Raw genomic sequence first — 15,030 nt, forward strand, 5'->3', positions numbered from 1 at the left:
TCCAGCCTGGGCATAACAGAAGAGTTTTTGGCATTACGTCCTATGCATGGCACAACGACAGGACAAGATCTGTATGAAGAGGTATCCAGATGTGTAAATGAGATGGGGCTGCCTTGGGGAAAACTCGTGGGATTGACAACAGACGGAGCACCCGCGATGTGTGGACATAGGAGTGGATTGGTGGCAAGAATACGTGAGAGGATGCGGGACGAAAACGTCACTGGTGAGCTGACAGCTTATCACTGCGTAATACACCAGGAGTCGTTATGTGGCAAAGCCTTGAAAATGGAGCATCATAACGCGGGCAGTTAACTTCATTAGGGCCAAAGGTTTAAATCACCGCCAGTTCAAGGCATTTCTGGGCGAGTTAAATACAGAGTATGGTGACTTGCCCTATCACACAGCTGTGCGATGGCTAAGCCAAGGAAAAGTGCTGCAAAGATGTTTCGAGCTGCATGAGGAGATCTGTCTGTTCATTAAAAAGCAAAGGGAAAGACACAACAGAGCTCCGAGATGAAACATTTATGTGTGAAATGGCGTTTCTGTGAACTTGTACAAAAGATGGGACACCACCAAGTATCAGGCTCAGCCTCAGACAAGTGAGCATCACAGAGCATTAACTTATTTTTAGTTTTTAATTCAGTTACATTTTTTACAGTTGTTTCTACAAGATGTGATTTTTCTTTGAAGGAAGTATTGTTTTGTCTGTGTGCCATATATTTTTGTATTTTATCTTATTGTATTTTATTTATTTATTTATATTTATTTCTTAGTTAAAGCAGAAGTAAGTGATATATTTGTGTTAATATAAGTCTTAAATAGTTATATCGTCTGACAGCAATCACTTACATAGAGTGTTTGGACCAAAACACGGGTCTCCCAGTCCCTCTGCTCTGCTCTGAGCCGAGGAGAAAACTTTTCTCGTATCCTACAGTTTTTATCCAATGAGGAGAGAGAACAGCATGCAGGGCTGTGTGTGCAGCCAAGGGACGCCGTGAATGTGGTGACGTAGGGACGAGGGCTGTTATGGTGCATTCAAGGCAACTCGTAACTCGTGTTTTCCCGACCTGTGAAGTTGTACCAGTTCGATCTGGTACGAGTTCACGGGTCGGAAGTTACGAGTGGCCGTTATAGTGACTTTCACAGGTAAAACAGGTCGGAAAAACACGAGTGGGTTGCCTGGAGCGCTACAAAGTCGTAAGTCGTGACTTGAAGCTGTAATTTACGGTTTCAAAAGCCTGCCTGGAACGCAGCATTAGCCAAAACGACCGGATCGCTTACTTCTGCTTTAATGGACTCAGGGAAAATTGCAGATAAGAGCCATGATAAAGAATACAACTGATTTGATTTATTTTTTTTATTTTCTCATTTTACTATTTGAAAGCAGTAATTGGTAGGAGCAGCACAATATTGCATTTTCAGTTTATAATGCATGCAATTTCATTATTCATTTATCTTGATATTAACTCATTGAGTGCCAACCACGTAATTTCTCGTTTTTCGTTCCCATGCGTTGAGTGCCAAAAACGAGATTTTTCGTTTTTTGCTTTTTTTTTTAATTATGAAAATAGACACTTTAATACACATTATATGTAAATTTGGGGACTCTACGACGAGGAGAACTGAAATAGATGACGATCAAAGTCACATGACAGCTCATGATCTGGAAGTTTTTATCATAACTCGGCTTTTGCAAACGGAGTTCTGCATGCAGATGCAGCGCAGCTGCTCTGCTCTCACCTGCGCTGCTGCTCTGCTCTCACCCGCGAGGCTGCAGCAGCTCGGAGCTGAACCAGGAAGCTCTCAGCCGACTGTCCGCCCGGTCTTCATCTGGAGCAACACCGTGTCCTCCCCAAAGTCCCCCCGCGGTAAAATCTGATGGTCTCTGGGCCAAAGCAGACCGGCATCACCGACCCGTACCACAGAAGGACCGCTACCACCGGCGGGACCGGTCTTCCCGCGGCGCTGTGGCCGACTGACCCTCACGTTCCGCGGCTAGAGGCTGTGACACGGCACGGTGCGTCTGTGTTATTGTTGTTTAGTGGCAGTTTGTTTGTTTTTGTCTGTGAGCCTGTTGAAAAATGTTTTCACTTGAAATTACTGACAGAGCCATGCAAAAATATTGGATTATTCATTTAATCATTAAATAATATACGATGCACTGTGTTAGGTCTTGGTTCAATAGGTTATGTGCAATCATTTTAATATGTTTTAATACAAATTTAACCAGTCCGTCCCTCGACTTGTATCAAATTTGTTTTTTTGGCCCTCTGATGTATTTGACTTTGACACCCCTGCCCTAATGCAATGTCAGCAGTAGACAGACAGTCTTTGACTTGAAACCAGTCCTGTGTGCCTTGTTCCAGTTGCTGTTTAAATGACTTCAATTGCAGGTTGGTGTATGAGCGGAAAGGGCAGTCGGCTCTCTCTGTAACACACTTTACGTCAGCTTCCATTGCGGTGTCAAGGAAGTACTTTGTGGCATCTCTGGTCTGACAGAAGAGCTTTCTCACATCCTTATGAACAGCTGCCCCAGGAACCTCAAAATCATCAGGACACTCCCTCCTGAGACGCATTATATTATAATTGGAGGCCCAAGTTGTCCCATGGGTTCCGATGTAGGCCTTTGGGTGGATTACTGCCATACTGGAATCATCTGAAGATATCAAGGTAGTGGCCTCCAACTGAGAAGGTTCTTTCTTGAGCACACGAAAAGCAGAGGGTGTGATGTACATGGAAGGCTCTGGGAAGTCGTGAACTGGTAGCCTTTTTGCAATCTGATCATCTGTGGGTTGGAGAACAGACTGTCTCCTTGACCCATGAAATCCCTCTGAAAATATGAATAGTTGTATTATTCGCTCATAGGGGGAAGGGTGTGTGGAAGTCATCACATTTACATTGGTGCAGATAAATAAAACCGTTTCATCGTGACAAACCTGAAGTTCCAGGGCGAAGGTAAGCTTTGTCGTCCATGCCGATGGCCATAGCAAACTTTCTCCTTTCCCCAGCGTCAATTCCAAACAGATGCTCTTTGGCAAGAGAAACGTGTCTCCTCTGATGGTGAGTGCATTCATTATCCCTTTCCTCTGTTTTCGGAGGTTTCTTTGAGCACCAGAGTCCTAAACCCTTCTGAAAAAAAAACATTAAAACAAACATACTATCATATCTAGCTGTAAAGAATTAAACTAGCTTAATGAAAAACAGAACAATTTAAAATGAACAAACATTCTTTCAGTAATCAAACCGCAAACAGGCACTAACCCACATAAACACACATACAGTCAGTCACACACACACTGACTCACATGAAACTGCACAGTAACATGCACACACAATAAAGCCCTAAAATGTATATATTTAGACCTACATGTCTCTTACTCTGTAGGGATTTCAGACATTTTGCTCTTGCTCTGCTATGCACTGTGGACACAGCACGAATCAATGGCAGTCCTTGTCTCAGCCTTCTGTAGTTTGCCAGTTTCAGCAGATCCCGGGACTTCACTCTATGATGGGTATAGAGTACGCTTTCATGCCGACGACCATGAACTGTAGTTTTGTCCTCTGAAAATAGCATACAAAATTCTGGTCACCAAGTTTTCCATTAATAGTTTCCAATAGCCAAAGTTTACTATAAAACAAAGATTTATATTTTAGGTCAACCACCTCTCATCCTCTTCATCCATCATGGTTTTGGGACCCGCACCTCCTGCCCTCTTCTTAATGCGTGCATCTTCAGCAATCAGAGGCCTGTACTGCGAAGCCAGTTTAGTGGGTTAGCGAGGTATGTTGAGTGTAAAGCCAGCCTCTCCTGTACTGCGACGGTGGCTGTCTTTTAACGAGGCTAGATCACCATGGTAACTTATGCTTAGCTCATAACCTGGTCCCGACCAGGTTATGTTCCGAGTTTAATCATAAAACCGGCTATAAAAGCGCCGCTGTTTCACTATTTTAACTCATTTACAGCTGGCGGCACCTTTACTTTGAAAGTCCAGTGGAGCTGGATCAGAACGGAGCGTTTTTTGTACGGAGGGAGAGATCAGCTGATCGCTGCTGTTGACTTTCTCTCTGAGCGTCTCCGCTGAGTCTCCGCCTCCTCACCCGTTGAGCTGAGCGTCAGGAGCTCATTATATATTAGACTATAGCCTATATTTTACTTTTATATACAGTCAGTCACCACTGATAGAAGTTGTTCGCTCGCAGCAGGACGGATAATCAGATGGATAATCGGTAAAGTTAATAATTTCACTTAATGTGGCCGTGAATAAATTAATTCCGATGTGTCGCCTGTTATATTTCAGTGTTGCCCAAACGCAAATCTTGAATAAGTCTCCGCTGTTTTCACATTTAAAAAGGTCTTTGTTTATGAGATTTGCTTGTAGCTACAGCACCTAAAAAAAACCTCACTGTAACCTATCCAGCCTCGCTTCCAATAAAACACACACTCGCGTTATAATTGCGATCAGTGAAATATATAACAATATAAAACACAATTTAAAATGACAGTTGATGTTGCTCTAGTTTAAATGGATAAAGCTTCATATTTAAAAGTAGCGCAAGAGCTGTCAGAAAAATTAAAAGCAGCCTCCTCTCTTGTCATATTTGCAGCAACACTGTTGCTTCAGGCTGTGATCGTGCTTTTTTTTAATATCGCTCATACTCTCTCCATTAAAACAATTGCACTCGTCTTGGCTGAAATCAGCCCGTTGTGGATCAATTTCGTGCGGAAGTAGAATAATATGACGTCAAACGCCCCCTTTTATGTGAACGCGCGCAGAGCACAAAGCTGAGAGCCGGACTTGACTAATTAAGTTGATAACCACCGTCACAGTACCGTTTAGCTCTGATTGCGGACTTGAGGGTTTGTTGAGCTGCATCTTGAGCACAAAGCCTAGGTATGTTGAGCCTCCTTCGCAGTACAGGCCTCTGGTCTGCCTTCCTTTTCACAGCTTGTTTCAAACGCTGCCTGGTGTACGGTGTCTCAGCTGCCTGTAAATGGAAAATAGTACAAATACCACTACAGGTCATCACCTTGCATCAACAACATTTTAAACACATCCATAAAAAAATTAAGCTGTAGTTAACGTCAACATATTATATTCAATGGACATCATTATGAAATGGTGCTGATTATTCTGCTTTAAATGTCTGAAGAAGTAGGCTACTTACTTTCACTTTTTTCACATTCTCTAATGACTCCTGCAGAACGTTCCTTTCATTCTCTAGATCACCAACTCTTTCTGGAGTCCATCTTCTCAAAGCTACTTGTATCTGCTCAGTCAAAGTTTTAATCCTGCCCTCCAGGTTTTCTATGCGGTGATCAAGCCTCTGGGAGACAAAGACCTCTGCAGCGGATTTGCTGGCCTCCCACCTGTCCAACCGTCCCTCAAGATCTTGCAGGAGTTGTTTTGCTCTCATGGTAGTCATGCCATGCATTTTTCCAGCACAGACCAACAAAGCAGTGGCAACCCTTCGATCATATTCATCGGTCATTGATTCAATGAGTCGGTTTATCTATGAAGAGAAGAACAAGATTAATACTGAATATTATATAAAGGCAGTGTGCAACTTATGTTGGTACACAGATAAAACTGAATGCGTTTCCCCCAGCGTTTTATAGTTAAGGGACCGTTCGGTATGGTGACATATACTAAACACACACACAGGCTGGCCTGAGCTTGTGTGCTGTGTTTGTCAGAGCATCTCTGTGTCTGTCTCCTGATGGCTTGGCCTAATGACAATAGCGATTGGCCAGACCAGTACAGGCAGACCAGGGGAAGTGAACCTGGCCTCCCTGGCCCAGTCACAATTTTGCTCCATTTGCCTAACCTCCTCTCATCTCTTTCTCTCTCTCCCTCTATCTCTCATACCAGTCTCCCTGTCCCCCACCTCTCTCACCAGTTTGTCTGTCTCTCTCCCTCTCACCAGTTTCTTGGTGTCCCCCCCACCCACCCCCTCTCACCAGTCTCCCCCCTCTCTCTCTCTCTGGGAGCAAAAAACTGAAAAACAAACATGCTGCAAATGACTGATGTTGGTCATCTTGGTGTGATGCATTTTTCAGCCATACCCTCATCTCCCCAGACAATCACCACCTTATTACACACGTTCTCTGTGGGAAAAACTGAATGTACAACAGTAGGCTAGGGACTGCGGACTAAAGTTTGCTCTTCTGTTCTGTGAGCCTATATGAACTAGCTAGTTGGCCTACTCTGTTGTGAGGCGCTCCAGTCGCAACACCAGAAACCGCAACAAAACACATCTGAAAAGCAAACTGTACCGTTTCAGTATTGACGTCTTGGTGTTGTTGTTGTTGTTGTTGTTGTTGTTGGTATCCATCTTGCAAAAGTTGTTGGAAAATACCTTCCAATGGCGCCGACCCGTCGTTTAGGATCACCCACTGCTTGCGTCTTTCTCGAAAAAGCAACACTGGGATGCCATATTCGGGATTCATCAAGCAGTCCCGGAACCATTCTGCTTCTATTTTTTTTTTTAAAAATGAACTAAAAATATCAAACGCACTCTCCATTGCCAAAACACCACATGGCTTGCCACGATGATAGGGCGCCAGCAACTCCTCCAAAACCCTCTGGACTCCCCGTAATTTCGGGGTGTCAACTTTACTTAGTTGAAACTCAATCTTTTTTAAAGTGTCCTCGCCCGACAGCTTCTGCAAGGACACACAGAGGTTTTTATGCCTCCAGAAACTGGCCCGTATGCGAGCTTGTGTGGCGTTGTGATCCATCTTGCTCGCTTGACCAAACCGCTCGCATCTTCTTCTTCTTCTTCTTCTTCTCGAGTTCCGGCAGGCTGTGCGCTTTCAAGCGTAATGCTGCCCTCCACTGGTTATAAATAGAACTACTTAACTAAATCCTCGCTCGCATCTTACTCGCTACTTCCTAATATCGCCTACACGTGATTGGGATCGAGGTGTGGGGGGGTGGGGTGGTTTTCGTTGCGCCTGCTCTGCTGGGCGGGGGAGGTAGATCCTCCAGACAAAAAGTTGAATGACCCCCCCCCCCTCGCTGGCCTTTTTTTTTTAGTGGACCCACCCCTCAACAAAGAATATTATGACATGACCCCCCCCATTTTCCTCCGATGGCCCATTCCATAAGTAACGAGCGGTCCCTAAGTAATGGCGGCGCGGCGGAAGTCGGGGTGGTGGAAGAGAGGTGTGTTTATGAAAGCAGTCTCCGCGGTGACGTCACCGTAGGAGCAGAATTAAAATCTCGTAATTTTGTGGTGTGCAGCCTCATGAGCTACTCTGGCTTAAACAAAGAGCCCAAACGAAAAAACTCAGCCACTTTCAAACCCCAGGTTTTCAGGCAAGTTTCCACTGAGGTCCAACACCAGTATACATGTTTTAACAAGGAAAAATGCGATTTCCGGGTGATGACTCCTTTAATTTGAACTGTATTCAAACTTTTTAAATGTTCAAAATGTGATTTCAATAACCCAAATGCATAGAAACATCAACCATAGTGCTTTTGTGCATTCAAAATGCAGTAATTGTACCCACACTTGTACCAAACTATTTTTCACAGTTCACACAGATGATAATGATACCAGAAAAAGTCTAACCCAAGCACTTGGATAATTTTCCCTAACCGTTAGTGCACATGAAGTTTTATTCAGTTATGAGAAGAAGAGTTAACTTTGAGACTGGGACAGTCACAGTCTGTTTTAACACAGTCCCGTGCCTGTATCCTGCACTCGGTATCGTTCCAATGTCAAGTACTCACGCAACCTCTCAGTGTAGAAGCAACATGGCGGTGTAGCCAGCCAGGCCACAGAGCGATGTCCAGACAGCCCCCCGCCGACTCTCGTAGCTCCGGCTACCTGCGACACGTCCTCGTACTGCTGTCGACTCGTCCGCTCGTCCGCTCCGTCCTCACACCCACACGAATGTCCGGTGGAGACTTCCTCGTGTCCGTGTTGTGCAGCAGTCTGGTTTCTCTGCCGAGGAGCTAACTGATAGCAACACTGCTAAGCTAATGTAGGGAGCTAAAGGCGGAGACCACGCTGTCGCGGCTCGTAAAACTTCACCGTCGTGTAAAGTAAACACACTCGACTGAGATACGTGAAAATAACATTCTGACCGGTAAAAGTCTCTCTGGCAGTGCAATATCTGGGCCAACCTTTAGTCCAAGTCTCCAAACATTGACTTCTTTCTCTCTGCCGAGGAAAAACGCAGGCAGCTCCTTCAGTGTCCCGGTGAACTCTGGGATAGGCTACTTCCTCCCGGAGAATGTTCTAGTCTCTTTTTTATTAAAACAGGAAAAGTTAACCTTTATCATTTTTTTTAAAGACCATAGAATATTTTTAAACAATATATTACATGAAATACAGAGTTAATATATGAACAATATTTATTTGAAAAACGAGAAAAACCAGAGGATTCTGGGAAATGAAGTCCTACTCTACTTCGTCTTTTATAAGCAATATAAAGGGATAATCTGCATATTTTTAACATGGCTAAGATTATAGAAACCCAGTAAAATAAAGAATGTTTATACACATTTTTAGAGATTTTTAGAGAACCCTACATGTATTTATAAAGTAAAATGTTATAATATACAGTATGTTTTAATTCAATATTTGAACCCTTTAATTTACAGGCCGCTAATTATGTGATGATGTCAAGAAATAGCCAAGAAATAACAAGTAATTGTGTCATAATGTCTAGAAATAGCCTAGAACTAACGGTCAATTTCATAGTAATGTTGAGAAATATAGCCAAGAAATAACAATTGAGTAGAAATTGACCAGAAATAACGGTCAATTGCAAGAACTTGGTGGAGAAAAATTCTGGCCTTTCCGAAAAAATTCAAAGCATGAAAAGCATGTGTAGTCTTTTGCCTTTATGAGAAACATGACATTAGGCCTACTATGGAATTGACCGTTAGTTCTAGGCTATTTCTTGACATAGTGGCCTGTGAATTAAAGGGTTACCAAACATTTTAATCGGACACATGGACAAAACATGATTGGACATAGATGATTGAGATTGATGAGAATGTGTTTTTATTTATTAAATAAACTGTATACAAGACTTTAATGTAATAAAATATATACTGCTATGTCTATACTGAACTTACGTTCAAGAGAGTTTGTTATGAAACAAGATATGAAACAACAATGCAGCAATTGTAGACAGAGACGTCTGTCTCTGCCTGTCAGCTGTGCTGCAGTCTGTTGTATACAGTCAGTCCAAAGACTGTATTGACAAACCTCAGCTACTGCAGCAGGTGGTGGAGGTGGTGAGTGTGTGGCAGATTAACTGTCATGTTGAGCTCCCAGGAAATTCATCATACTTCTCAATTTCTTTTTTCTCAGAATCAGCTACACACTTAATAGAACGGATTAGCTACATTAAAGCTGACTCATCACTTAATAGCATTATATATATATATATATATATATATATATATATATATATATATATATATATATATATATATATATATATATATATATATATATATATATATATATATATATACACACACACATATATATTACCTTTACAGAGCAGATAGCTGATAAGGTCAGGCAACATTTGGAGCTCAGAAACATCATCACCATTAAAAAAGAAAACATCCTGCAAAATAAGCTTTAGGTAAAAGACATTTTTAACACAAAGGCAATTTTTTTTTTTTTTTTTTTTTTTTTACAATGTAGTACATTTTACCTTCCATGTATGATGCACATGTATGATCTGGAACTTATTCATATGGTGATGAAGTAAAATGTTGGTCAAAAGAACAACTGGCCTTGTTAGCACATTGGAAATACTTCCCTGAAATAAGCAGTTATCTGCTTTACAATAAAACAGTCTCAGTGAAGATGAAAACATCAGAAGTCACACCAGTTTATGAAATCTGAAGCTGCTCCTGTCCACACAACTGTCACTGAGGCCTTGTTAGTGTTGTTTATCTTAACCTGCTGTGTATGTTTTTACTTTACCTCTAACCCCTGCACAGTGAGGAGGCCCAGGAGCATCACAGCCATAATAATTATGAACTAATGAAGCGTCCTTGTTATTTAAATGGGTATTAAAAATAGGAATTGAAAATATATATATATGAATGAGCTATTCATAATAAATACATACAGTACTTTGGATTTAAAAACTGATTTACGAAAACATGATTTAATTCATTAAATAAAGTTTATAAATGCATCTATGAATTTATGCATAAATGGAAGAAAAACTAGCCTAAACAACATTCATTGGGGTGTAATGAGTTCCAGATGAGCTGGAGAGCAAAGTGTCATAGCAGGAACAGTAAAAGGAAAAGCAGCCAGGAAAATAAAAATGGAAAACTGAGGGAAATTTATCAAGTCATTCCCAATAATGAATCAATTATTCACATTTGGTTATTTATTCGTGAATTAATAAAAGTATTTGTAAATGAGCATTTTTGAATCGAAATAATTCATTTATGAATTCATCTCTGGTTGTAGGGCTGTAATAATCATTTATGAAGCTTATTTCCTGGTCCTCCACAGAAGAGAGACTGTCTTTATGTAACATGAAACACATAAAGGACATACAGAAATGTGGAATAAAGTGACAGGCAGCTCTGATGCAAATTTCTTTACTGAAACAAAAAAGGAACTTTACAAAATGTTTGAATGATAATCTGGAAGTTCACTTATTTCTCTTCAGGAGGAGACGAAGGCGACGGACTCGGCTCCTCTCCTGTGTCGACAGGTAACATCTTAAAATAGACTACGCCACATTTACACTTCACAGGTATCTGTGAAAATACACATTAAACATGTTGTACAAAACAATGCAATAAAATAGAATAGAATACAAAACCCCCCCTCCCCATGTACATCTCTGTTGATAACTTTATGAATAAAATAAAATCATTCTCCACCAGTGACAGCAGGGCGTCTGCACTGGCAACAACCTCCGTCTGCCGTCTCACAACAGGTAGAACGAGTTCACAGGCTGACACAGGATGACGTCTGAAGGCCCCAGGAACAAGTGCAATGTGATCTATGAGGAGGGGCGCACACTCTAAATGTACAATTAACATTCTCAAACAGACCTTTAACAAATTAGCAATGGCAACGCACAACTATACTGGACTTAAATTAAAAAGAAAAAAAAAAATTAAATAAAAAAAAAGTGCAATGTACACGTTTCAGTAGAAGAGCGAGGAAACGACCGAGTAGACAAAGAGCATTAAAAATCTGAATGGGTTTTTCTAAAATTTTGTCTGTACTGTAGAAAAAATAGAACCTCCATCCTCAACCTCGACCTCCGCCGTGTCACTGCCGACTCATGTTACTGTCTTAAAGCACCTTGATAAACAGGCTGGTAAAAACCCGTCAGTGTGTAAAAGCCATATTCATTCAAATAGAAAGGAATGCAGGAAAGAGGAGGCAGAGTCACTGGACCTCATGGCATTGCTCCCTGTTAAAAAAACACTTGACCCATGTGCTATAACATTCAAATCCATTTGTTACAACCACGTCATGTGGAGAAGCAGTAACAGCTGATCACTGGTGAAAACATTTTAAACCTTTTTTTTTTGGGCAAAGTTTGCAGTGTTGAAACCTTAACATGTGTCTGTTGATACTCTGCTGTTACTCAACCAATCCTACTCTAGGTTGTTCATTACAATGGGCGGTGTCATACACAGTATCTTGTGTTTAGAAAACATTTGATTTTTTTAATGTTCCATGAACAAATCTGCAAAAAAGTTTCAAAATGTATTTAAAAAAAAAAAAATTAAAATTGGAAAATTTCAAACTAGCCAGTATTTACATGTGTCCGTTTACTGTTAAAAATGTAAAAATCTATTAATTTTTTTGTCTAGTGACAAAAAGAAAGAAAAGATGATGATGATTTGTAATTATGGTCTTTCTAGTATTTGACTGTACTGGCTGCCTGTGTGGTTCTGAACAAACATCCTGCTGAGCCACACCGACCTCTGGATGAGGTGATAACACTGCAGTTGTCTGATTTCTGCCTGTGAAGAGTTGAACTGCGTCTATGATGCTGCTCTTTCTATTACAAATTATTACAAAACACATGACTCCATAATGTGCGTTGAGATTTTGAACCAGTAAATGAAGCCGACGAGGTCATGAATGGGTGTGGCCTAGGTCTCCTGTCAGGATGCAGACAGGACTTTGACATGGGTCCGTTTCATTTTGAATGTGATGTGTTTGATGAGCCAGACATGGCTGTCACTACTAATTTAAAGATGGTCCATGTGAGGCGAGTGTGCGAGTGAGTATGGAACAGATTTACACAGAGGTTGAGAGTGTGATGGGACCACTGTGGTGGCTTCATTAACTGATCGTCTGACTTCAATAAAAGGCCTGACAATGTACGACTTAGATCTGTGTTCGATGAGTGTGTTTGACAGACGCACAGACGGAGATGAACATATTCCTACACTCTGGAACCCTGCTCTACAGACTGCTCCTGGCATTTGGCCACAAAGTAAAGTTACAGTTATTCATTTAATAGAATGAATATAATCAACTCAGCCATTAGAGGGTTTAAATTTAGTCTGGTTCCTGGGACCTGTTGGATTGTGTAGTTTAGGCACTGACGGCAGCAGGACAAAAAAAAAAAAGATACCAACGTCACCCTTCAAGCTCAGGTAGCCACTCAAGTGTTTAGTTAAGAGAACACCTGCCTCCTTTTTTTATTTTATTGGTGCCTTGCTCTGAAAACGCTACTTTATTGAATTATTTATATTGCTTCCTTACTGTTACATACTGCCAGAGCTGTGTGGAGTCCTATGGAACAACTCAAATAGAAAATACTGCAGTTTCCTTTATCACAGTCAAACAAACAAAGCAAATATCCTTTTAAACAAAGAGGATGAACGACAAGTAGAAAAAAAAGAGAGAACAGTCCGAAGCAGGTCTTGAAGGAAGTCATCTGGAGCTACGCTCTCTCAGTGGCTAGCTGCTGCTAAGTTAAGGTACAGTGAGCACAGTCGGGTCAGTCAGTGCTGCTGCTGGTGTGGCTGAGCTGACAGGGAGCTGGGGGAGGGGGGGGGGGGGGGGGCTACTCCATGATGGCTCTGTATATCACCGGCTCTATGTAGTCGCCCCTGTACCGCGAGTTGATCACCCTCTGTCTCTTTGACTCCCGGATGATCTCCTTCTCTTCGAAGATCCCGTCAAACCTCATGTCTGACGCCTTGGACTGTGGAGACAAACACAAGGGGGCGTGACAACACTGACACATCTCTTTATGTCCGTCCCTGCTTTCACAAATCCTCACAGTTTATTCTCCACCAGTGATGGGAATAATGGCGTTATACGGCGTTACTAACCCTGCTATTTTATTTTATTGTCCTCGACTAACGATTTTCATTGTCAAATCTGATTCGTCAGCTTTTGTCTTTAGTCGACTAATGGTCAAATCATGTTGTTTTTTCTGTCATTGAGTCATGATCTCGTTTGCGTTATTTTCTACGGAGCCCCCGAGGGGACATTGGAAAAAAAATTGATGGGTGAAAAAAAAAAAAAAGGGACGAACTTTTGCGAGATCTTGCAAAACTTTTGTGAGATCCTGAGAAACTTTTGCAAGATCTCGCAAAACTTTGAATGTATGTCAGTTTATCCAAATAACACCTTTACCCGCAGGATGACTATGGAGTTTGACCTGCTGGTTCTGGTGGTTCCACAGGTGGCTCTTCATGTTTCCGGAAACGTTGGAGCAAGTTTACAAAAAGGCATTATCTGGATAAACTGACATATTGGGAATCTTCAAAGTTTTGCGAGATATTGCAAAAGTTTCTCGGGATCAAAAAGTTTTGCAAGATCTTGCTAAACGTTTGTTTTGCAGGATCTCGCAAAAGTTTCTCGAGATCTCGGAAAGGTTTTGTGCAAAGGTTTTATGAGATCAAACAAAAGTTCGTCCTTTCTTTTCACCCACCAATATTTTCCCCCATGTCCCCTATGGGGCGGAGTAAAGATCTTAAAGGGACAACGAGGAGTTTTGGAAAAGCGAAGCGTTTTCACACTACATTTATGAGCCTCCGCATGCACCGTGAAATTATTTGACCGGCGTAAGACAGACTCATGTTTTCATTCATGAAGAATTAAAGTCAGAGGTTCGAAGATGATCAGATACCGCCGTAGTTCCGACCATAAACGTCGATTCGGCGGCGTTACTCTCATGACCCGCTGGGCAGCGTCCGCGAAACCGAAAGTAAGGAAAACGCTGGTCGGCTCGACCAGCATTTCCGCCACCACTAATAATAACAAAATAACGATAGAGACAAAACGATATATTTATCGAAAATGGGCCCATCAACAAGTGTGGGTAATGTAGATTCATCCACATTAATATGAGACTTTTTTTATTGTCGCAGAATTTTTCGTTCTGCCGATGGAGAAACTCCTCGTTGTCCCTTTAAACATCTGAATAAACAAATTTAATTCTTCCACTGGCATAAGATAACAATAACAGGATGTTCTCCATCCATCCTTTTCCAGATTAGGCTCACGTGCACGACATCACCGTCTCTGTTTTGGGGACAGTCAGCGGTGACGAGTATGAGTCTGTGCTGTGCTATAATGAGTGTGTGCATGGCAAATGAAAACATGAAGTCCCATCGTTGTGGTCGAGTGTCCCAGCAGCATGGATATAGCTGCTTTTTGTGTGTAGTGTGTGTATATAGGTGCTGCGCAATCAATAGACAGAATGCGCCCTTTAAATTAAGCTTTAGGCTCAAATTCAATTTTCATCAAGTTCATCGGGTGCACCGGTGCTCGAGCACCCACTGTGATGTTTGTATCACAATGGGCTATGTTATTAGAAAACAAAGGAATTCTCTGTAAAACCAGATGTTCAGCAGCAGGGAGCACCCCAGTGTTAATTTCGTCAGACGAGACGAGACGAAAAATATTCGTCAACGATGGTTTTTTTCATGACGAAAACGAGACGAAGACGAGACGAAATCAATCCCCTTAAACACTGACTGTGACGAAATTTACACGCATTTTTGTTGACGAAAAAAGACGAGACGAAATATACTTAATCAAATA

At 41.6% G+C, this 15,030-nt stretch overlaps 1 protein-coding gene across 3 annotated transcripts in view; it reads right to left on the minus strand.

Moving 5' to 3' along the window:
* Positions 1 to 10,527: 10,527 nt before the first annotated feature.
* The window catches only part of kdm4aa (lysine (K)-specific demethylase 4A-a), a 35,730-nt gene continuing 31,227 nt past the window's right edge, over positions 10,528 to 15,030 (minus strand). For 2 of the 3 annotated variants that reach the window (XM_083970694.1, XM_083970693.1), the window contains exon 22: positions 10,529 to 13,180. In XM_083970694.1, coding sequence (XP_083826820.1) covers positions 13,040 to 13,180 — 141 coding nt within the window. In that variant the 3' untranslated portion in view covers positions 10,529 to 13,039. Of the gene's footprint in view, positions 13,181 to 15,030 lie in introns of all 3 variants that reach the window. The other variant, XR_014595351.1, reaches the window with a different exon arrangement.

This window comes from Trachurus trachurus (assembly GCF_905171665.1).
Source record: "Trachurus trachurus genome assembly, chromosome: 4".
Classification (NCBI taxonomy): Eukaryota; Metazoa; Chordata; class Actinopteri; order Carangiformes; family Carangidae; genus Trachurus; species Trachurus trachurus.